The sequence below is a fragment of the Alligator mississippiensis genome, chromosome 3 (assembly GCF_030867095.1).
Source record: "Alligator mississippiensis isolate rAllMis1 chromosome 3, rAllMis1, whole genome shotgun sequence".
Lineage (NCBI taxonomy): Eukaryota > Metazoa > Chordata > Crocodylia > Alligatoridae > Alligator > Alligator mississippiensis.
The window spans coordinates 234,266,571-234,291,868 of record NC_081826.1 but is presented as its reverse complement, the minus strand read 5'-3'; the positions used below and the strand labels follow the sequence as shown (position 1 = coordinate 234,291,868).

Here is a 25,298-nt window from a genome sequence, read left to right as displayed (position 1 = left end):
ATAAGTATCAACCACTGGCAGCTTGGAGGATGGATAAAGAGAAATGACTCTTTGAAAATCATTAAAGCCATCAGTTTTTGTGAATTATTTAAGTGAATTGATGAAGTGGGCAAGAATACAGCAGGGTGAATTCAAGTTTGTGGTTATAAAATGTAGTAGCCTGTGAACTGGAGCTGGTAATAAGTAGCACTTTCTTCAGTGTACTCTACGATACTTAGAAAGTAATGAATTTTTTACAATATCATGTTTGAAGGAGGGATCTGAACATATTATCCCAGTTAGTAGTATACTTGAGTTAACTGAGATGCAGAGATGACTTTTGCAGCCTGCCATTAGAATCATTATGTTGGAACAGACCTTAAAAGTCATCTTATGTTATTTACCTGCATTCCAGACTCATGTATATTCGGCCACTTCTTGGAAACCTCTGGTAAGGAAGGAGATTCCGTAAGTTCCTAAGACAACCTTTTCCACTGTCCTTACAGTTGGGAAGATTTCCTCCTTCCCCTCCAGCCCCCCCCCCCCCCCAGTTTAATCTAAGTCTGCATACAGGTGTTCATTTGTATTGGAAGAAATTTCTTTTAGTAGAAAAATAGCCCCAGAGCTGGACTATACAGATGTTCTTCCTGCCTGTCATATTAGAATTATTATGTTGGAAGGGACCTTAAACGTCATCTTATGTTATTTACCTGCATTCCAGATTGATGTATATCTGGCTACTTCATGGAAACATCCCCTCCCCCCACATCCCCTCCTTGCAAAGCCCATTCATTGACAGCCTGTCCTCTCCCTTGCTGGGAAGGGGGCAGGCTGTCCAGTGGCAGTTGGCAGTGTGTGGGCCGGGAGCAGTCCAAGGCTTTCGGGGGCGCGCGGCGGGCTGTGGCCAGCAGCCCTGGCACGTGGGTCAGGGAATTCGGCACAGCAGACTAGAATTAGGCACGGACGCGTAGCAGTTGATTAAAGATTATTTTACTTACACCATAGATGGTCGCAGTGCAGGCAGGAAAACTTGCTTGCGTTGCAGTTACAGATAGAAAAGAAGAAGAGCAGACAAGAGTTCTAACCGCGAACTCTGGTCCAAGGCTGGCTGAGAGCTCTAGAACCGCGAGCCCGTCGAATCAACCGGATGAAATAACCCCAGAAGAGCTCTGGATACCACAATGAGAGTCCGAAAGGTGACTCTCCACGAGCGCACAGGGAAGGGTACGTAGAGGGATCAGGCTGCGACGGGGAGAGGCTAGAGGTTGATCAGGCCCCTGTATCCTCCTTAAGGCACACGCTGGGTTCGTTAAGCTCCACAGCACGCTTAGAGTTCTTCACGAGATGTGAAGTCCTCCTTCTCCTCCTCCAACTTGGGCGGAAACCGCTCAAGCCTCTTATACAGCTAGCAAGCCAATTGCTAGCTGCCACGTGGGAATAATTTAGAAACAGCCAATAGTGGGAAACAAATTTACATACGGGTGGCGGGAACTCCTTTGCACTGGGGTTTTCTCTATGTAACTGAGAATTGCACCGTGCAAAGAAAGCTCCATGTAGCGGGAAATAATTCTGCAGTGCCGAAGCACACACAAAATCATACCCTTTGGGCCATGACAGGCAGCTGCTGAAAAGACAGCCCCAGGAGAATGCCCCCACCCCGCAAATCCTGCCAGTTGCCAGGATGGAAGCATTTTCTTTTGATGGGTACCCTCCTGGTTCTTCTCCCCTGCAGGAAAAATAGCCCCTTCTCTTTGCACTCTTCCAGGCTGACCCAGGGTAGATGGGGCAGTAGTTCCATTCTTCCTGGTCCTCAGGAGGGGGAAAGTATGCAGATGTTTACTTTCCAGGATAAACTCTCCTGGGCATGATTTAACCCTGGTTGTTATCAGATTATTTTTCTCCTGGAGTGGTCATTTTTGTTTGGGAGAGAAAGCATGAAAGTCTGCATGCTTTTATCTTCTGTCAAGAGACCAGCAATTCACCCAGTAGAAACTGAACAAAATCTAAATCTGTTTTGTGGTAATTTATACCCACAGCCTTAAATGCTGCCTTCTCTTGTAAGGAAGAGTTGTTTTTGTCCCTTTTCCTTGTAATAGCCTTTCAAATTTCTGAAAAGTGCTGTTGTGTAGTTCTTTAATCTCCTTTTTTCCAGAAAAAACGTGCCTAGTTTTCTCAGTCTTTCATCCCTTGGCTTTATCATCTTAGTCATTTCTCTCTAGATCTTCTGTAGTTTCTCCTTGTCCTTTTTAAAATGTAGTACCTAGAAATGTATACAATTCTAGCTGAGGCCTAACCAGTACTGAGTAGCATGGTATTGTCACCATAGTAGGTTCAGGTCACACAGCCCAAAATTGCATTTGCTCTTTCTTCTCTAGATGTAGCATCTTGCATTTGCCTTGGCTGAATTTTTTCTGTTGCCCAGCTCTCTAATTTATGAAAATTCTTTTGAAGTTCAGGTCTGTCAGTATATATTTTTTTCTCCTTAATTTTTAATTGAGTATTTACACTATTGGTATCTTACTGGACTTGTTCTGACTTGGCTCCAATGGAAACATTTCCGTTTCTGCCCTGGTGGCGTAATGGGGGCCAACCTTTTCGGCAGGCATGCCATAATTTAACCTTGCACCCTCTCCGAATGCCACTTTGATGCTTTTCATCTGTTTAATAGGCTGCTCTGCTTTTTGCTCCCTGTTCTGTGCTCCCTGCCTAATCCCCTGCTCTGCTTTCTTCTTCTTGCCCTGTCTGCTGCTGTACTGCCCATCTACTTCCTGATCTGCTGGACCACATGCGGAGGCTATACCTGTGCCACTTGTGGTACTTATGCTTCAGGTTAATCACCCCTGGCATAAAGCACCAATTATGAAAGCAACCCAAGAAGCAAAACAAACCCTCAGAGAAAAATAAATCATAGCGAATAATAAAGTTGATTAGACTATTCAAACAGTGAACAAGTAAGAGTGGAATCTACAAGAGTTCCAAAATACACATCTAAGATAACCCTCATTTCAAAATAATGCCCTTTCTTATGTTATACTATCTGGGATGTCATGTTAAATTGGTCAGTGTGAGTCAATATAGATCAAGAATTAAAAAAAATATTCACTAATAAAATCTCCTATACTTGAAATTACAGCTTACAACCTCTTTCAGTTGTATTTTATACAGACTTGATTTTATGCATACAACTCATTAACAAAATGTTTAAACGGTATCAGACACAGCACAGACCACTTCAGAACCTCACTTAAGACCTCCTGATAGTCAGATGTTGATCCATTTGACTCTTTGCTTCCAATTATTTAAACAGTTTTGTATCTTCAAAAAATAGCTCTTTCTAGCTTGTGTTTCTCTAATTTACTTGTGTGTATGTCATGTGGGACTGTGTCAAGTCTTACTACATCTAGGTACAAAGTTCAGTCTGAAAGCAATACTTCCAGGTTTTTTTCTTCCACTCACCCAATTATTGTTGAAAATGTTACATTGCACATAACTTGGGTATAACCATGCTAACATAGTCTTTTTTCCATCAGAGATGTTTTTCCACTGGTGAACAAGAGTGTATATCTTGATATTGTAAAAGTCTTAGTTCCTGTTACACATCACTTTGCTATGATGTTATCCTGAAAATGTTGCCCTAATAATCTGTCTTTCCTCTGCTATGATGTACAAAAGATTAGGTAGCGCAGTCCATCCAAACAGTGAAATTGCCTCTGGTTCACAGGATGGTGTGTGAATGAGAGTTGTTTGTTGTTCAGAAGCAGTACTTCAGGTACATCTGTCAAGCTCTTTGCATCCAATGTTTCAATTTCTTCAGGGTCTTGACATTAAACCTTTAAGTTCACTGTGGTTCCATTAGGCAAGAAGTCAACAAGACTATCTTCCACGTCCCTGGCTTGCATAGGAGATGTAAATCAAGGAGTGTTACTTTTTGACTGAAATTTGTACTTTTATGACCACAGCATTCCCCTCATCCTCCAAGCTAGTTACTAAGGCTGTGCAAAATTTCTCTAGCTGTTTCATTTCGATGCTGCTTTGACTCATTTTGAGCTTGAAACAGTGAAATCAAAATGAAACAAAGGGCTTCAAAACAGCTTTGAAACGAGGGGCAGTTGAAACATTTTGAAAGTTTCTAAACATTTCGAGTTTTGAAGTTGAAGCTCGGCTTGCCTTCAGGGAAACAAAGTAAGGACAGGGAGGGGAAAAGAGGCAGGAAGGGCTGCTCTGATATTGACTGTGTAGCTGGCCAGTAATCCTTCTCTGAGGTCCCTTCCAATACCAGTGCTCTGGGGGAGGGAAGGAAAAACAGCATCAAAAGCAGCGTTGTTTGAACTGGGCTGCTTTCTGCCTTGGGGTCAGTTACTGAGCTGTCTTCCAGCAGCTCAGCAGCATCAGACAACAAAGGCTAGTATTCATTTCCTACTTGCTAACCTAGCAAGTGGGATTCAGCAATACCTTTTCCTTTCTTCTTATACCCTTTTATTTTATTATTATATTAATTGATTCCTTTCAATTTATTCTTCACCCACAATCCTTTTTTTGTTTCTGTTAGTCTGTTTTGATTCTTTTCAAATCTGTGCTTTCTCTCATTGTGTGCATTTCATTCACTGTGCAGGGAAGCACAGCGTAATCGTATTTCATATTCTAATATAGAATTTATATAGGAAAACACATACATACATTTATATATTATATTTATTACATAAATACCTACATACATTACATTAATGCACATACATGCAATTATCTTAATATCTACATATATTACATACATCAGATAGATAACATTACAGAAGAGACAGATTTTCCACCACACCAAGGCAAAGACAAGACACTATGAAAAACACCATGAAGTGTGCTGGAAAGGCAGCTGGCAAGCCTTCAGGGAGGGGTGGAAGAGGGGGTAGAGGGAGAGCTGGAAGTCCTCCCCCTCCCCCCCCCCCAAACTGAGATGCAGCCTCTGCTACAACAAGCAGGCATGAGGCTCCACTAGTTATACGGGCAGAGAGGAGAGGGGAGCAGTGCCAGTGCTACTGCCTGTGCCTGAGTCTGCATCCCCTCCAAGAGCACCAGCCATAACACCTCCCCAACCACCATGACAACAAGCAGCAGCACCAGCATGACAGTCTCCTCCACCCCCATTTCACTTCCCATGCTGAGCCTTTCAGTGCCAGAGGAAGAGCTGAAGCTGGATCTGGATCTCAGTGCCATAGCAAGGGAAATTCTGGGGAAGGAGGGCGAATCATCTGAGCCAGGTCTCCTTCCCCAGAAGGCACTTCAGGGGAGGCTGAGGTATAGGGTGTGGAGGCAAGCGCCTCAACTGAGTCGGCTCCTCCTGTTGCTGTGCCTCTGCCTGCTGAGGAGGGGGAAATTGCAGCATCCACACATGCACCCACACCCCAGAAGTGAGCGGGTGGTGTGGCCTAGGATCATTTTGAGCTGGCAGATGATTCTGCGTATGCTGTCTGCCTGCACTGCTGCACCAAAACCAGTCAGGGCAAGGGAACTACAGGGATACATGGATACTGATGCATTTCTGCAGGTACCACCCCTTTGCCCCTGCTCCTCCTCAGCCTGGCACCAGCTGGACAGTAACCAAAGGGAATCCCCCATCCCCCCAAATCAGAGGCAGGCCACCCTGGAAGTGTAAGGGGGGGAAAGGCAGACAGAAAGAGGGGGCACATTGCAAGGGCGAGCGGGATCACCCAGAGCATTGGAGAGACACTTGCTGTGGATGGCCAGCCCTTTTCCTTAGTTGAGCAGCCAAGGTTCAGGTGGCTCATGGCACTCATGGCCCCATCATACCAAGTGCCTGCACATACCACCTCTGGCAGGCCAATAGGGTCCTTCCAATATGAGGCATGCAGGGAGTACTTGAGGGAGGAGCTGCGCAAGGAATGTCCACAGGTGGCCTTACACTTCACCTCAGACATCTGGAGCAGCCAGGGTGGAGATCATGCATACTTCTCCTCCACAGGGCACTGGTGCGACCAGTCAGGTCGTCAGTGGGCTCTCCTTCAAGCCGAGGTGATGGATGAGTCCCACACAGCAACAGAGATCATGGGGGCCTTGAACTGCTTTGTGCAGGTGGCTTGTTGGGCAGGGTGAGCTCACCGGCGGGTTCATGGTCACCAACAATGGGACCAATATGGTCAAGGCGGTCCGTGATGCAACTTTCTTGGCATCTGCTGTGTGGCACACAAGTTCCACCTCAGTGTCAGGGGCGCCTTGGAGCAGGACAGGGCTGCCAATGACAACGCCAGCACCACCAGCAAGCTCATTTCCAAATGCAGGAAGGTGTCAGGTTGCTTCCACTGGAGCATCAAGGGGGGCAAGATGCTGCAGGGTAAACAGAGTTGAATATCCTGCAGCACAAATCATGCAGAATATTGAGACTCGGTAGAACTCCACATATCTGATGCTTGAGAGGCTAGTAGAGTAACAGAAGGACATCCATGAGATGGCCTTGCTCAGGGAGATTGAGATCAGCAGCCCCCTGAACAGAGCTGAGTGCGATACCATCTCCCAGATCTTGATGGTCCTCAAGCCCTTCCTTGAAGATACCGAGACCCTCAGTGCTTTCAGTGCCCTCTTTAGCCAGGTGATGCCTGCAGTGAGAGAACTTCAGAGCCAAATGGAGAGCTTCCAGGGAATCAGTGTTCCTGGCTGGAGCAAGCCACTGTCACCAGATATGCAGGCACTGATGAGGTGGCTGAAGGAGGGCATCAGGAAATGGCTTGACCCCTTGCGGTCCAGTATGGCCCACGTGATGTAGTGACACCCCACCGCACCTGCTTGGATCCTGGTTTGGTGGAGCAGCTGGTGTTCCACAAGGTGAACCTCATGCTGCTGCGGTTCCCCAAGCTCCAGGTGCAGACAGAGTGAATGCCACCCTCCTCACTCTGTCTGCACCTATTTCCTTTTTAAAAACCATTTAATACCCCCTTATCAGAGCTGGAGGTGGCACTCAGTGCATCACCAGCCATCAGGGGAAGAACATGTCCCTGCTGAGCTTCTGTGCCAGGACAAACTTGGAGGTATAGACTAGGGCTATGGGGAAGGAGGAGATCCCAGGCATGACCACTAAAACTGCACTCTGCCAGGGTCAGGAGGCCTGCTAGGACTGCCAGCTGCATGGCAGCCCCAGGAAATGCCAGGACTGAGGATCTATCTGGTGAAAGGCGGGGAAAAAGCGCCATAACCTCCAACCACCTCACTCACACTCACACTCTCACTCTCACTATCTCTCTCTCTCTCTCATGCTCACTCTCCTGGCTGAGGAAAGCTTGGACCCATCATGTTTTTGACAGGCCTGAGGCTTGCTGGTTGCAGTGCTGTTGTGAGGCTCCAGGTAAGCTCAGCTTAGCTGCCTGGGATGCCAGTTTTCGGGCTGAAAACCCCTTTGTGAGGCTGAGGAAGCACCTGCAGTTGGTCTGTGTGCTGTTCCTGGATGGAAGAAACAACTGAGCACCAGAATGAGCGCTCACCAAAAATCTGTCAAAGACAGCAACAGAACACCACCTGTCTCCAATCTCTAAGTCCTGATCCTCAAAGGGAATTTACAAACCACTTTTCACAGACAAGCTCTTCATCAACCTCCTAGGTACAGAAACTCATGGACTCAATATAGACATTGGAATTCTGACACACTACAACCTGTCAGACATCTAACTCTCCAGGTACCTCTCCACTTTTGACCTGTGCTGCTACATCGCCTTCCCCTTCCCACCCCATCCTGTACCTCACCCCCTGGGTTTTTCAACCTGAAAGCTTGCTACAATCTCTAACTATTCAGTTGGGCTACTAAAAGATACCAGATTGACCCAAGGGACCTTGTCTGCCAGTGCCATGTCCATAGACGAGGGGTGGGCAAAATTCGGCCCGTGGGCCGCATCCGGCCCATGAGGCCATTCTGTCCAGCCCATGGGTCCCCTAAAAAAATTTGGAAAATTAATATTTCTCTACCCTTGGTTCCTGTCAAAAATGACAGGAACCAAGGGCAGTAGGCCCCAGGGGAAGCCCAGCGGGCTCCAACAACAGTGGGGCCTGCCCGGTCCAGCCCCTCGGCCGGAAGCCCCAGCTGGGGTTTCTGGGCTGGGAGCATGTGGCTGCCCCGGTGCCTGCAGTGTGGGGCACCAGGCGTGGGAGGGGCTGTTTCACCCCCGTGCTCGGCTTTTCCCTGGGCTCCTTCCCTGCATGGAGAAAAACGGCCCCTTGCCTGTCCCATGGCCAGCGCCCTGCACAGCAGGCACTCACAGCCCACGGGGCTGTCTGGAGCAGGCACAGGCAGCCCCAGGCAGGCTGCAAGCAGCTGCAGCGCTGGGTGCTGGGCATGAGGTGGGGAGGAGCTGCTTTCTCCTCCCCTCCCCCCGTGCTCAGCACCAGCTTGTAACCCGGCCCCACTGCCACCAGGCTGGCAGTGGGGCCGGGTTACAAGCTGGTGCTGAGCGCTGGGAAAAGTGGCCCCTCGCCCGCCACATGGCCAGTGCCCCACGCTGCAGCCACCTACAGCCTGCCTGGGGCTGCCTGTGCCTGCTCCGGACAGCGCTGCGCATGCTGCGAGTGCCTGCAGCAGGGAGCACCGTCCATGGGGCAGGTGATGAGCCACTTTTCCCCATGCTCATCACCAGCTTCTTCCCTGCTGGCAAGCAGGGGGTTGGGGCTGTGTGCTGCCCCCTGCCTGTACTGCGGAGCTGAGGAGCACTGGGTGTGAGCGGGCAGGGAGCCAGTGGGAGCACAGGGCCAGCCCGGCGGGGCCCAGAGCAGGGTGGCAGGAGTGCAGGGTCCCAGCTAGCAGGTGCTCTGTGGAGCCGGGCCAGCTCCCCTCTCCCTGCTGGTGCAGTCCAGCCCAGCTTCACAGACCCCTGTCAGCCTGCGCCCTGCTTTGGGCCTCACCGGTGCTGACCCTGGGACATTGGTCCCAAAACATTGGGACGTTAGTCCCAAGATGGTTACCAGGGGGCGGGGCACATGTCAAAGGGCGGGGCTACCCACGTGGCCCTCGACAGCCTGCCAAAACTGTGTAAGTGGTCCTCCACTCAAAATAATTGGCCTCCCCTGTCTTAGACCAACACCCCTACCACCTGTCCCAAGTCAGCTGACCAGAAGAACACTGGGCCCTGCGCACATCTAAGCCTCAGGGCTGGGACTGGCAGGAAGTGTTCTCTGGCAGCTACTGAGGAAAAAGCTCCTGCAGGAAAGGAAAGAAAAGCTTTGTAACAGTTTGACTGCCTGAGATGCTGTTAGTGCTACTGTGCTGCTTACTAAGTTATTACTTGTTGTTAGTTAAAGTGGTTGACTGGACTGAGGCTGTAGGGGAGGAGAAGTCCTCATTGGGGCACACTACTGTGTCATGTAGAGGCCCCAGTGCCAGTGAGGGCGTGCCTTAACACACACATAAAGTCACATGTCACAAGTTTTGCTTGTCAGCAGCTTGAGATGCAGTTTCCCAGAAACCCCTGCACCTATTTTCTTGAAACCTGGCAGGCTTCATGGCCTCATACCATGCCTGCTGGTTTCATCCAAATCTACCAAACAGTGACCAAGTTCTAGGCAGTTTTGTGCTTCCCCATTATACTCTATGGGTGAAACATCGAAACAGTGCTGAAACAGCAAAACAGTTTCAATGAAATGAAACAGAACAGTGGTTCAAAATGAAATGAAACACAAAATGAAAAACTGTCCCTGTGAAACAGAAGTTGAAATGAAATGATGCTGTTTCACACAGCTGTAGTTCCCTGTAAAACAAATAAATTAATTTGAAATACAAATTGTTAACAAATGTAATTTGGCTGTGATCTCCCTTTCTTCCTTCTGACTATTTTTCACTGACTCTGGTAAATGTCCTTATATTTAAATTAGACTGACTGGTCTGTAATTTACCCATACCCTTTTCTTTGCCCTTTTTTAAAGATGGGCATTATGTTAGCCCTTCTTGAATCCCTTGGGACTTTGCCTGTCATGGATGACTTGGCAATATTAATATAGTTACAGTGGTGTTAGGAGCTAGGCCTAAGCTACGTGGTGCTGCTGTAGCAGTTTGGGAAAGAGGTTTTTACGGCTTTGTCCAAATACTTGTAACAAGCAGCTGAACTCATGATATTTGTTTTCTTGCTACATGTAAAGACTGGTTCATAAGCAGTCTTGTCTAGTGGTTAGACCACTGCAGACAGGCAGGAGTCCAGAGGGTCAGGAATCAGTGACTAAGTTACCAGAAACAGAGGGAAATCCAGTGGCAGGTTGCAAATCATAGGCTGAGTCAAGGTTTGGGAGTCAAAATCTAGTGCTGAAGTCAGGGTATGCCAAGGTTCAGAGCTGGAGTCAAAGAATACCAGGGATCAGAATTGGAATCAGTGTGAACCAAGAGTCAGAAACAAGTAATAGTATGGTCATCCTGTCCAAATTCTAGACTACAAACAGAAATCCTGTTAATGCCTACATGTTAGAAAAGTAATAAAAATATTCAGAAAACAGATTTAGGGGCACCATAATGCTTTAATTCAGGAATCAGCAATGTTTTGGGGCAGAATGCCAAAAACACCCACAACCTCATCTTGTAAGATTTTGGCCTGCTGGGGCAGAGGCGGGAAGGACGTGAGAGGCCTGATCCTTGTTGCAGTAGCGCAGCCCTGGCCTCTTCCCTGCTGTCTGCTTCGAGGTACATGTGCCAAACAAAATGCCTTTGAATGCCGTGTTCTGGCACCTGTGCCAGGGGTTACCTACCCATTTTAATTCTTTACCATTATTTAGACAAAGGAAAATAAGATGTTCTTGGCCTTAGTAGCTAATTCCTTGTAGGAAGCAGGTAGAACCATAGCCCAGTCATTTATAACAAATTTATGATACAATTACTGAAGAACTGTAGCTTCTGATTGCATTCTGGCAGCTTCATGGTCAGAATGAAGGGAAGGTTTATGAGAAGAAGAATGAAGTTTCATCGAAGGTTCACTAGGTCAAGAGGTACTATATACTTGACCTGTCTGTCACCTTTTGGTTAATACAGCCTCTGATGGGAACGATCTAATTTTAGTAGTACCTTGCTAAACACTTCTATAAATGCCTTATTTTCTCACATGAAATGTTCACGGTTTTCTCTTGAACCAGTTGGGGGAAATTGGAATGCACAATATATACGAGAAATAAGGATCCCCATAGGTATAGAGATTTGGCGGCAGTGGGAATGTTGATTGCCATGGCTCTCAGAGTGGTTCTGGGAACCACAGCAATCAGTGCTGCCACTGCCCCCGCCCCCTCCCCCCCAGCCACTAAATCTCCAAACCTCTGGGGATCCCTGTTTCTCATAGTCTGTGGACAGACCAGTGCGTGAGGTTAGTCCACAGCCAAACCACGCATATGGTCTTAGACCTTGTGCCCAGCCCCAAACCTGACATGGGTGTGCTTTGTGAGAAAAATATGGTATATTCCTAACGTTCTCTCTGTTACTGTTTTAATTCACTTCTGACATAGAAAGTCATATGTGACACAGTGGGCATGCTAAGCTAAGCTGAAATAAATCAGCAAATAAGACTAGAACAAATTTTCCAGTCTTCCCTATCACAATGTGGGCTAGTTAAAAACCTGTTATCTCATAGGTACTTCAGTGTGTGCTCTAGGAGATCTATTTTACTGATATTTTTTCTCATATTTAGTTGTCTAGAAATTGAGCATGTAGATACTTCAGACAGCACACTAGGAATATACTAAAATAGTTATAAAAATTGCTGATGAAATTGCATATGCTTTAATGCAACATAAGTTACATTATTAATGTTGTGGAATTGCAAGAAATGTGGTAGCAGTGCCAGGTTTGATTAATTTGTAAGTGAATATACAGTTCGTGATACTCGCCTAGTTTATCTAGGAAATTTAGTGCCATTATGGTTTACTATTGTCTGAGGCTGCTTCTAGACAGTTAAGTCATAAATGGACTTTTATTTTTCAGGCTAGTATCAGGTATGGACACAACTATATATGAGGAAGTATGTTATTTTTATACTTTTATATGGACATCTGTTAGCTAACAGTGGAAGCAACTTAAATTTTGGCCTCCAAATATTCATCTCAAGTTGTCCCTCTCTTTTTATGTCTCCTATCATTCTAAAGTGCCTTTTATAAACCCTACACAGCAGCTGAAAGGCTGATTAATATAAGATAAATATGGCAGCCGACAAGGCAACCCAGCTAGTTTAATGTCAAGTTGAATATTAATTATTTTGATTTAATCCAGTACAACAGAGGCTGAACAAAGTGGTCTCCTCAGAGTTCAGCATTGTTGTCCCCATCCATTGGTCTAAAGATGCTGCTCCCAACAGAAACATAAGCTGTACCTCATAAATACTATTTGAGAGGTAAAAGACAAGTAGAAGAAGATGGGATATCACAAGTTTGGTGTGGGATTTTATTTATTTGTCTAATGTGGGTATCCCAGACACTTTCTTTACTACTTTTGTGGTACTGTAAGTAGGTCATCTCTGTGTACTCAAATAGCTCAACTAACTGTGTTTAAGGCGTTCAACTTTTAGCTTGCGGGCTAAGATATTATACTTTTTGAGGTCTTTGTAGTATAATTGCTCTTCATCATCCCATTTATTCAGTTTTGGTTGTGGTATATAGTAGATAAGGTTTTCTAATTTCATAATAGGGAAGCTATTTGATCCATTATGTTCCTAAAAAATGACAAACTCCAGAAAAGTAAATATCAAGTATATAGAATTCTTAGACAATACCATTTTGTTTCACACTACCAGCAAAACAGAGTGATAAGAACATTCAGTCCCTGATATTCCAGGGCTCAACAGTGGATAAAATGGTGAGAATAAATTATTGGATATTAATGATGAAGCCTCTCAAAGTTAAATTTTAATTACTCACTAGAGAAGAATTATCTGAATATGTAAGGAGAAGTTAACGGGCCATAAATGTACATGAAAGCTAACTTTATGAATAGTCAACAATCATGGCTGTATTAAGCAAAGTAACATTGCTGTATTATAGTCTTTTTACATGCATATTTTTATGAATGGTCCTTAGCTGTATTATAGTCTTTTACAAGCATATTTTTATGCATTGTTTGTTTGTTCACTTGTTCGTTCGTTCCATGTCTCCAAAAATACTTGTAGAAGCTAGGCTAAGGTGGTTCACACTGTGATGTCTTCCTTCCTATTTTTCTGGTAAGTAATTAGTTCACTGGTTAGGGTTCATAGCCCTCATCAAGATTAGGGTTATAAACCACCTATGTGTTATAAACCATCACAGCAAATAGTTGAATGGGATTGCAGAAGAGCTCCAGCTATAATTGTTGCAGCATTTGTTTAAAGAGGACTGCTTTTCCAGTCAACCTCATGGGATCACTCATAAGCTCTACCTGATTGGAGAGACCTTTGAAGTAAAAGCTGCGATAAAGAGCTAAACCTCCTTTATTCCGGTAGTTGGCAACTTTGTCCAGCTGTGGGCTGGAATGACCCACCCTGTATTAGAGGTAGTCAGATGGATGCTAGGACCTGCCCTCAGCTGGTTCTTCTCCGCACAGCAGCATGGAGAGAGAACCAGCAGCTGAAGCCCCCTGCCAACAACTGCTGCCAGATCCCCATATCTGTAGGCCATATGCCATGGCTCTGTGAACTGTACGTTGCCAACCCCTCCTGTGAATTAAGCAGGTTTCAGACTGCCTGGGTGCCATTTTTTTTTTCAGTTTGGGTCCTCCCTGGGTGCCAGTTGTTTTTTCAGACTGCCTGGGTGCCAAGTTTTGATGTATGATAGGTTTTCAGTGGTTAAACCATGGAAGCAGGGAATATGCTAAAAAGTAAGCCTGTGCAAAATGGAAAGTATTCACTTTGGATTCGGCCAATTCAGAGGACAATGATTTGATTTGGAGATTTGGATCACTGTCCTGATTTGATTCAGCCAAATCGGATCCAAAAATTTTGGTGCCGCTTCCGACATTTGGCCATAGACTAAACAGGCAGCTGATAGCTGCCTCCAGCTGGTAAGTCTGTTGGGGTTGGGGGAAGAGGGATGGAAGAGGAGTGGGGGAGGGATTGGGGCTGGGGCTGGAACAAGCTGCCCAGCCAGGATGGAGGGGCATGAGACTCGAGGAGGGGGGCTGGGGATGCGGGATACAGGTGCGGCAATGCTGGCAGTGGGGGCTCTGCCCTGCTGCTGCTTTCCCAGCCAAGACGGGGATAAGGTGGGATGTGGGCACAGCTCACTCTGCAGGGAAGGGGGCAAGCAGTAGCAGAGCATAGCCTCCACTCCCAGCACTGCTGCGCCTGCATCCCACACCTCCCCACCCCATCTGGCAACTGGTGGCAGTGCCCACCCCATGACCCCGGCTGGCAGGTGGTGGCAGGGCAGAGCCCCCACTCCCAGCACTGATGCACCCACATCCTGTGCCGTCCCCAACCCAGCTGGCAAGAGGCAGCAGCGTCTGCCCCGGCTCACAAGTAGCGGCAGCACCTGCCTTGGCTGGCAAGTGGCAGCAGGGCAGAGCCCCCACTCCCGGTGCTGCCACACCTGCATCCTGTGCCCCCCTGCCCTAGCTGGCAAGCAGCAGCAGAGCAGAGCCCCCGCTCCCAGCACTGATGCAGGTATGGTAGCACTGGGAGCGGGGGCTATGCCCTGCCACTGCTTGCCAGCTTGGGTGGGGGGGCAGGTGCTGCCACTGCTTGTGAGCTGGGGGGGGGGGGGCGCGCAGGCACTGCTTCTGCTTGCCAGCCAGCCGGGGGCCATGGGTTACAGGCGCGGCAGCACTGGGAACAGAGACTATGCCATGCTACCACTTGCCCCTTTCCACCCAGAGCAAGCTGCACCCACATTCTGTGCCTCCCCCACCCCTTCCCCGAGTCCCGCACCCCCCACCCCAGTTGGGCAGCTTGTCCCAGTCCCCGTCCTTCCCTCCCTCATGCCCCAACAGACTTACCAGCTGGAGGCAGCTGTCAGCTGCCTGTTCAGTCTGTGGCCGAATCTCTGAATTGGCCGAATCTTTTCCAAATCAATTCAGAGCTTTTAATTGGTCTCCTGATTCTATTTGGATTCAAAGATTCAATCCCCAAATCAGGCCAAATCTCCTCTGAATCATGTCGGCTACTGAAGCTTCGCACAGCCCTACTGAAAACCTCCTGTTTTCTTTTATTTCTGTAAAACTTAACATATTTCTGCAGAAAGAGGAAGCCCATGTGCATATATACACATGTCCATGATCATATACGAGTACAGAAGAGAAACAAGGAGACAAATGTAGAAAGGATGGAGAGTACTGTTGATGATGAAATTAGTATCTCGCATAAGATTTTTCAAGCAGAAGGATGTGGGAGACCAGTGGCTGGAGGGAAACTGCCAAAACCAGTATTCTCTTAGTCTGATAGACTTGATTATTTTTTCATCTTTTATATGTAATTAAAGAAAAGCCTGCCTTCTCTGCTAGACAGAAATCCTAAAATGCCAGTAGAATTTTTCAAGGCCTGGTCTAGTTGTTTGCTCAACGATGTGTGCCTTCCTCTTTTCTTTACCTTTCATTGGAAATGGTTAGAAAAAAATTGGAAGAAATGTAACTGATTCCTTTTGCATAGGGGTTCATTCATTGTCTGGCCTTTCTACCATTGAAGAATATAGTTTGGCAGGAAGCCTGGTTTAATGGGAAAAGGTTTCAGGGTATAAAGGCATGCTGTGTGAAGTATTGCATTGTAACAGTTCAGTAAAATGGTGTGATACGGGAATCTTCTTCAAATATTTTCCAAATATTTCTGACCTGCTTGTCCCCTGATTTGCAGGCTTGTTGTGTCAAAAGAACTCTGCTGGTCAGAGCCTTCTATTAGTGTAATGAAACAGTTGAAGAGTAAAACAGTGGTGCTTCAGTTGCTGGAGGCACTGCTTCTGGAGAACAGGCCGTAGACAGCTGATGCAGGGCAACATAACTGACAACTGGGAGAGAGGAGAAGGGGAGAAACATTGGATGACGTGAAGAGGAACAAAGCCTTAAGAGATTTTTTTTTCACAGTATTCTGTTTCTTTATGTTATGAAGTGAAAGTGCTATCTTCAAAGCTTATTCATATATGGAAAGGTAGCAGCTGAGATATGGAAGACATGAACCAATCGATCTAGGTTACAAGAAGCAGTACAAAAATGGCTGAGAAGTATTTCTGCTATGTGATGAGCTAAACTGAGTCCTTTGCTAAGTTGCTAAGGAAAAGAGAAGGAAAGCTAAATTTTTAATGAAAGTTTCTAAATGCTAGATATGGGGTCTGGTAAACTGTCTGCATAATGAATCAGAGTAAAGTTTAACTCATGCAAAAATAAAGTTTGCCTGCCTTTTAAGATATATTGCCAACCTGAGGTCAGGTGTGTAGTTTGTCTGTAGGTTATGTTAAGGGCCATGCCAATATATGGTTGAAGTGGCTTTTTATTTGCAAAGAGTAGGGTTTTTTTTTCATGGAACTTTATAATTTAAAACTATAGAGCCTCACACAATTCTAATTAGCGTTCAGTGCTGTTCAGCATTTTTAAGCTGGACAGTTCCCAACAATGCTTTATATACCAGCAAAGCTAAGTTGAACATTATTATGATCCTTCTAACTTTGGCTTGGCTATTTCTTTAGAACTGACAGAGTAAAGAGCATGGGACCCTACACCAATGGCTCTGATTTAATTTCATTTACTGTTTCTCCCTCTTCCATTAGGTTACTCTCTGAACTTTCTAAGACAGACTAGATTAGTTAGGAGCTCACGGCAGTGTGCTAAGATATAGAGCATTTTGTTGAGGGGCTGTATGTAAAAAAGGAATGCACGAGAAAAAGTGGGGAGGGTGATTTAATTGTGCAGAGATGAAAAACTGGCCTAGGATACTGATAAAAGTAGAAGATACTGTAATACTAGGGAGGAGATGCATCATTGGGACTTAGCAATAACTGGAAAAAAGAGAGAGAAATCAATGTCTCAGTCCTGGTTTTACACCCTAATTTCTAATAATATTCCTAGTTTCCTAAAATACCAGAAACAGCCAGTTGATCATCTGAATGGCCTCTGAATACTTGCTGTAGAATGTTATTTCCTCACTAGGGTGTTGAAACCCAGTAGCTTGTGCTGGGTTAAAATTTATCACATGTGCCTTAGCTAAAACTAAGTACACATTCAGTCCTGATTTGAACATTATAAAGAGATGAAATATTAATTATTTCCCTCACTAGATTGTGTCAATGATTAATCACCCTCCACCGTTAAAGGTTTGGGCTTTAATTCTGTTTTAATTTGTTTGGTTTTATAATCAGCCATTACGTCTTGTTAACTTTTGGAATATTGGACACTATTTGTTTCTGACATTATTTTAAAAAGCAAAAAAAATGCCACTGAACTAAGTATTAAATGAAAAATGTGATGTGAACTGGATATTATTAATATTACTATTATTATTATTAAGAGGGCTGTCATATTGTCACTATTAACCCCATGAAAGTACATAGAACACACAATCCACCTAATGTTAATTGAATTGGTTCTTCCCGGCTGTGACCAAAAAAACCCAACCTTTTTCTTATCTAACTATGTATATCTCTGCTCTGTGTAACCACCCGTTCTTATCACCACTATACCTGTCCTTCCTCCCCAATTCGATCTAATTGTTTTAAGTTTACTTGCTGCCTCTTGTCCTAAATTAGGTTGTTATCTATCTGGGATGGAAACTTTATCTTAATATGTGTTTGCAGGGATTGCTACAGTGAAGCCTATATTAGTTTTAGAATCTGGGGGTGCTGTACAAATGGATAGTGACCTCTCCTGTTAAACTTTTTGCCTTCTTTTAAATGCACTCCAAAGCTACAGAAATTTTAAAATGCTAACAGAAATGTATTCATTTTATAAAGTAGCTCTTTGTAAAATCTTTCTTTATTCACATCTGACGCATAATACAGAAGTGCTGTTGCCAACCTCGCAGAAGCACACTTGTATCTGCTGGGAGGTTAAGAACTGGTAATGCACTGATTTACTACAGTAGCAACTCATTAGGGATGCCCTGATAGAGATTTTGGGGGCGGATACCAATACCCGATATTTAAGGAGGCATATCAGCCAATACCAATACGATTTCTGATACAGCTGCCTCCAGTTGGTAAGTCTGTGTGGTGGGAAGCGGCATGGGGGGACAGATCAATGCCCCCCTGTGATCAGGGAGGGAGGGGGCAGGGGCAGGAGCTGCCCAGCTGGGGTGGGACAGAGCCGCGGCTTCTGGCAGGGGGGCAGGGGGGGCAGGGACAGCTTCTGCTGCTGCTTGCACCCCGGGAGGGCACAAGAGGGGCGTGTGCCCCTGGCTCTGTGCAGGGAGGGGTGGGCAGGCTGCAGCCGGGGCCTGGAGCTGGATCAGCGCGGGGCTCTTCTCGCCAGGGACTGTGCTCGGAGCAGGTACTGGTGGTACTGGGAGGGGGCTGCAGCCACCCCAGATTTCTCCACAGCTCCGCACCCAGCGCCACCAATGCCAGCTGCCCAGCACAGCTCCAGCTCTTCCTGGCGCGTGGGTGGAGGCAGGGCATTGACCCGGGGCTACACCGAGCAGCTGGTGGAGGCAGTGCTGGGAGTGGAGGCGGCAAAATTTGGGATGGCTGCAGCCCCTCTCCCAGTGCTGCTGGCACCAGCTCCAGGCCTAGTTCCCAGTGAGAAGAGCCCTGTGCAACTCCAGCTGCAGCCTGCCCGCCCCGCCCCATGCAGATTTGGGGGCACACATTTCCCCCTCCCCCACCATGCCCTTTCAGGGTGCAAGCAGCAGCCAGAACTGCTCCCCCACAAGCCCTGCTCCAGCTGGGCAGCACCTGCCCCTGCCTCTTCCATCCCTCACCACAGAGGGCATTGATCTGCCTCCCCCCACACCCCTTCCCTCCCTCCTCTCCTTCCACCATACCAGACTTACCCACTGAAGGTAGCTCTCCATGATGCTGGCTGTGCTCTTCGCTCCCTGAGTGCTATGCATTTATCAGCCAAATTATTGGCCCCATCAGGCCGATTTCTGATAGAACCAATTTTCCTTGCGTTGGTACTGATCCGATATCGGACTGATGTATCGGGGGACCTCTACAACTCTTACATTATACAGTCTCATGACTAAGCTGTCCTAGGAGGGCAGTGTTACCGTTGATTCCTCACCTCTTCCCTGGACTTCTATGGAGCACTTACTTTTATGGAGCCTGTCCCACATTCAGCAGCAGGGATCTGCCTTGAATGCAAGGCAGGTTACCATACATTCTGTTTTGCCACACAATAAATGTATCCCACATGTTAAAGTGGTAGATTGTTGCTAATTTCACCAATGGGTCTCCAGAATTACTGTACTGGCAGAGTTCTGAAATCATCCAGTGTTCTTTGGATTATCTTGAAACCCAGGTAAATTCCCAGGACAAACAACAGGTTCTGCAAACCTATGCATGCCTTTCTGCCTATCTGCTCTTTCCTCCATCTTGGGGGGACCTTGTCTGTTGCTGTTTTGGAAATATCAGAGTTTTAGCGTATAAATTGCTGTAGCATTGCTCCTTCTCTGGCTTTTTGCTCCCAGTAACTTCATATGATTTATTCTTGGCATCCTCAGCAGCATGACCAAAGCTGGATACAGAGGTAAAAGTCGCTGACAGAACTTGATCGTGAGTCGTTTGAGTACTTTAGCTGCTAATCACCCAGTGATTGACATTTTAAACTGAAACGGATTTTAGGGCAACAAAAGTGGCAGTAGCAATCTAAAAATGGTTTGTGCTGGCTGCCTTCCTACTATTGTGTCTCAAGGGACTAGTCATCTAACTGCTTTTGGAATGGGATGGTTCTGTACCATTAATAACCAAGGAGAACCGCAAATTATGCTCTGTATTGATTCTGTTCTCTTGCATTGGATTTTGTTAGGGGCATATTCTTCTCTTGACTTCCTGGCATAATTCCCAATGATACTAATTGGAGTTGGGTGCAGGTAATTTTAAGATTGCTGCTACTATAGCACACATTTTCAATATTTATATGCTTTATGGCTCAAGTACACCATTTAAATCTAGAAACGAGGGAAGAATTACTGATTCAGGTAGAAATGTGTTTAGTAATGAATTGCTATTGATTTCTGAAATACAGAAAGATTAAAATTTTAAGAGAATAGTATATTATAGTCAAAGAGGAAGAAAAAGGCCAAGAAAGTGCCACTTCATTTAGTGTGTTCCTTTGATTTGTGCAGTGGTTTATCAGGGAAATGACAGAGGCATGTACTTCTTTAAATCCTAAAGGCTTTTGGGTAGCCCTGGTGAATAATTTTAACAGTCAGGTTTATGTGGAGCCAATTTAGGGTAACTACCTATCTTCTTTTTAATTTTTTTTCTTAGCATGCCATTGGAGCTTAGTAAAAATAATTTTAAAAGATATATAGAGCGTTGTTAGTTTTTTTCCCCCTGTTCCGGTAATATTCAATTTTAAGATAATTTTGTCTTTGTTTCCTTAATAGTCTGATACCTACCTCTGCATGTCATTACATCTGCCAGTGGACGAGGAAGCCTATGTAGGTGAGTATTAGTTGAATGGAAAATCTGATCAAGCCCTTGTGAAATTACTCAACACTTTCTTTGACTCATATAAGCCTAATCTTTTACTGTCAGAGTTTCTAAAATGCATTCATCATGCCTAATGCAGAAACAAACTGGAGAGAGCTACTTAGAGTCAAGATAACAAACTGTAGCTGGAGAGATTCATGAGCAATAGTAGTTAAGGAGCTGCATGCAGATGCCTATAGCAGCCAATACTGAGCAGTCCCATTTGTAAAGTATTGGCTTTCTGTCTGCGGTTGGATACTTAATTCCGCTTCAGTGAACAGACTGTTTATTTACCTGCCGGTACAGGCTGTAAATCCTTTGCACTTACAATCAACAATGGGCACAGTAAGATCTTACCTGTCTGCAAAATATATATATTCTGGCCTGGATGACGTGATGGGTAAATGACAGAATGTACTGCAAGCGTTTATCGATGTTTAGATCAAAGAAGTAGATAAGTAAAGTAAGCACTATGTGTTCAGTGCCTCTTCTGGGCATCTTCAGTTTTGTTCCATTTTACTTGCAAGCATTTAGCTGTTTAGTAAGAAAGAGAAGACTTGCAAATAGTTTATTTAACTGAAGTTGGTTTCACCATTGTATATGGCTGGAAAGAAGAACAGAGGTAAAGGTAGACCATCTGTATTTTATCCACTTTCCATTATCCCTGTATGCCTTGGGGCACGTTCTGAGATGGTGGCTTTTAAATGCGTATAATTATTTACTGCTGGGATATTAAAAAAATTATACATCTATGTTGACTGGTTTGCAAGAACTGGTAGTTAGATCTGGAATGGAACAGTATGCTTACATTTTTACACTGTACTGTTGCAACAATCATAGCAATAATAAAAATCAAGTAGATTTTTCTTGAGGCTTGAGTAAGTGAAGCAGCTGCTGACTTGAATTATCTTTTGGCTGTGAGATTTGAGCTTGAAAGGATTATGAATGTAGTTCGTTCTTTGATAAACTATTTCTTACCGTACAGGTCATGTAGTAAACTCTGCTGTTTCTGTGCAACTGAAAAACTATATACCAAACTTTATTTATGCACAATTTATATTTAGTACTTCAGTGAATTTCAACTGAAGTACTAAATACTTCAGGAGTGAATCATGTAAGGTGTTAGTGGAAAATCCAGAGAAACATCTTCATATCTGGAAAGAGAAGGAAGGGTAGCTTTTAGATAGCTGTGTTTCTCCTGGATGCGAAACTAACTTTTGTTCTACTTGTTCCATAACATATAATTATTACAGCTGGACTTCGGTGAATTAAGAATGCCAAGATTTGCTATTTAGAATGATCCATCAGGGCTTTGTGAAGTGGTGACAGCATAGTGATGTTCCTATTGCCTTGAATTATACTGGTATCTCTGACGCTTGCATTTCTGTGACTTTTGCCTCCACAGACATGGTCTGTTTTCTTTTACTTTAAAATGTCTTTCTCTTTCTTTAATGTTAGTTCTGTCACCTATTATTAGGCTGGAGAGGAGATAGTCTCTTACAACCTCATCCTCACATGTGGTTTCTGGTTATCTCCTAGTACTTTGAGGATATTTCTGTGCATGACAGAAGGACTAATTCAGTCCCTGCTTCTAGAAGAGATGCTGGTCCAGTAGTTACTTGATGTACTGTTTCACAGCTCTTGCTAGAGCAGATGTCCTAGGGACATTGCCCATTAAACAACAGGAGTTCATTCACCAATATATACCTCTATGGGAAAGGCTAAGCACATGTGCATGTGCTTATGAAACACAATAAACATGAAAAATGTCAAACTGTGTGAAATGGTCCGTGGTATAAAATACCAGTATAGCAAATCACAGCTTCCGTTCAGGGGAGAAAGTTCAATGGGGAAGTTTGTGCTGTAATTGTTTTGTTTTGCTTTTTTTTAACAAGAGAAATAAGATAATTTTTCTTTCTTTTTTTCTATTACTACTATTTTTTCCAGTATGGTAAGTGAACAGTGACTTTGTAATTATTTAAGAATGTACATCTATACAGATTAAATTAACTTTTACAGTTAGATAGTCCATAAGATGCATATTACAAGTGCATATCATTCTAGTATACATTTGAATGAGCTGCTGACTACATTTTTTAGTACTGGAAGTTACAGAACCTCCAGCTTCACAAGACCTGCACATATAAATCAAGGGCCTTTTAATGTATTTTCTGGATCCTACCATTCCAAGTGCTGTCTGGAAATTTATAGAGATGCAGAAGAACTGTGTGTGGTGTTTTTAAATCATCAGCACTTTTTCCTTATATTAGAAATGAATAGCATGACATAAATAATCACTTAGTACTGACTTCTTTATGTATGGCATTCTTGGTTTAGGATCAAAATATCAAATTTGATGTTTGAACCTGATTGGTATTTCAACTAGGACTGCATTGTAATTTAATGTCTATAAGGTGAATTGGGTGAGGGAAACTTTTAAAATGAAATGGGAACATTTCTATTATATGCATTTTTGAAAAAAATATGATTTTTTTTTTTTTTTTAGTATCCTCAAATGTTGTTTTATGGATAAAGAGCCATGCCAGATAGGGGCTTTGAGTCCCTGAATAGTGCTGGCATTGATACAATCTGCTTTTGACTACTGAACTGTAGTGATATCTAAAGGGTGTTCTACAGACACTCGGAAGAATTGAGTCTGACAGCAAACCACTCAGCCAAGAAATTTGACTGTCATCTTCATCCCCTTACTTTCACTCACATGGCTGACCAGTAAATAAATGTGTCTTTTTCTTCTTGACTGATGGTAAGCCCTTATCTGTCACATTGCGCTATACAAATTAGATGGAGCCTATTACATTCAGAAATACAGATGGAACTAATTACATGATTTATTGCTTTTTTTTCATACATGACTCCTGAACACTGCAGGTTTGTTACCATGGTAATGCATGTTTAAACATGCTTATTGTTAGGTAACATTAACTTGACTGAATTAAGTGCATCTAGATGCCTGTGTTAACTCATTAAGTAGTGAAGGTTAATTTATCCTGGTCATTTTTAGCTCATTTCTTATAAATGAATTTAGTTATGTGATCTAAGATAATTTTGTTTGAGAAAGGAAAAAAGCTGTCTAAAAAACAAAAATCAGGTCCAGCCATATAAAGTTGATCCTTGTTAAATTAATAAGATAATTACTTAAATACTTAAATTAGACACAGGATCAACTAGGCACCCTTTCAGCACCACCTTGTTCCCCCACAGTTCCTCATATTAATAATTAAGAGGTCTTTGGGTAGGGATGCATGCCAGACATTAGATGCAACTGTCCTGTTGTGTCTTTCTCTGAAAAATGGTGTTTTCCTGCTCTCATATATCACTTATGTCTAGGACTTTAGCAGTTGAGGTGTGGTTGGAATGCAGTTATGGAGGCCAGCCATCCTTGGATCTCCCTTCTTCTTTCCCTTAGATGACAAAGTCGCCAAGCCAAAATCCACTTAAAATCCAGTCTAAAGTTCATTTAAGTAAAGAGATGCCTTTCAAATAGGCTATGATTCAGCACCTTGTAAAGTGCATGCATACATCTGTAAATGTTACAAGGCATTACATCATATTATCAGAATGAACTATTTAAATAGAGTGTTATATCTATTTCTGTATATCTTCAGCTCAAAATAGAAAAGAATAAATTCCTAATCTTTGGTATAGTTAAACTGGTACCCTCTTCTGCAGCTTGATATATATGAATGTGACATTCAGTCTATAAATATTCATTCTTGTAAGAATTTAAGGGGAGATTACCAACTAAAATACCAAATAGCTAAAAGTAGCAGCAGGTATTGTGCGTGTCCAGCGTCACTTGCTAGTGTCTACATTTTCATAATCTGATCTTCCTGTTTTTAATATTTTTTTTGGTACCTATTGCTATTTTAAAAGACTGACAAAACATGGGAATGGAGAGAAGAACATGCCTAGCTGGGAAGAGTAGTGGAAATGGGCCTGCAGACATGATGAACATCTTATTTTCCCCTGATATTCTAGTTTAATGTAGTGATCTTAATTATAAAAATATTTTCTTAGAAATAAGATTTCAGTAGGCCCAATCAACATTAATATGATAATATTAGTACTATTATTGATGATATATTGACAATCATTCCTTAGAGTCCTAGTTGTGGATTAGAATCATACTGATAGGAGATGGCACAAAAAATTACTGTTCCTTTCTCAAGCAGCCTAAATATAAAAAGAGACATCAGATTTGATGGGGGAATACAAATAAACAAGATAGAAAACGAGTCAGCATGGTAGGTAATGGTCTCAGCACATCAGTGACCTAACCTTTAATTTTACCTTTCATAAAGTCTAGCCTTTTGTATCTCACTTGCATTACATTTTCTACGGGTCTCGGGTAATGCAATGAAGATCATCATATTTCATATTTGACCTCCTTCAGAAATTTCATTTCTTGCTTAAATTGGCAACAGCAGCTTAAAACACTTACAAACCAAGTTAAAGAGTCCACCTAAATGGCACATTGTCTGTCCTGTCCAAGAGTTGATCATAATTTTGCTATTAAGCTATAGTGAGAAAAATGTCGAAACAAAAGGTCTTTCTTTAGTGCAGAATTATTTTATGGTAATGGACTAAGCAGAATTTGTGGGCAGAAAATCATGTTATGTGCTATTTTTTGAGCTGTTGTCATGTTTGCAAACAGAATACGGTAAGAGTAAAATTAAGAACTCTGGATTAACTTTTTAAAAGAACATTATTATTTATTAGTTATAACATTCAGTATTTTTATTGTGACATCCCTTCACTTTAAAACC

General features: G+C 43.9%; 1 protein-coding gene across 11 annotated transcripts in view; it reads left to right on the top strand.

Moving 5' to 3' along the window:
• Positions 1-25,298, top strand: part of PAM (peptidylglycine alpha-amidating monooxygenase) — a 272,458-nt gene that overhangs the window by 114,974 nt on the left and 132,186 nt on the right. For all 11 annotated transcript variants that reach the window (XM_059724977.1, XM_059724982.1, XM_059724979.1 and 8 more), the window contains one exon: positions 20,427-20,484. In XM_059724977.1, the coding sequence (XP_059580960.1) occupies positions 20,427-20,484 (58 nt within the window). The remainder of the gene's footprint in view (positions 1-20,426; positions 20,485-25,298) is intronic.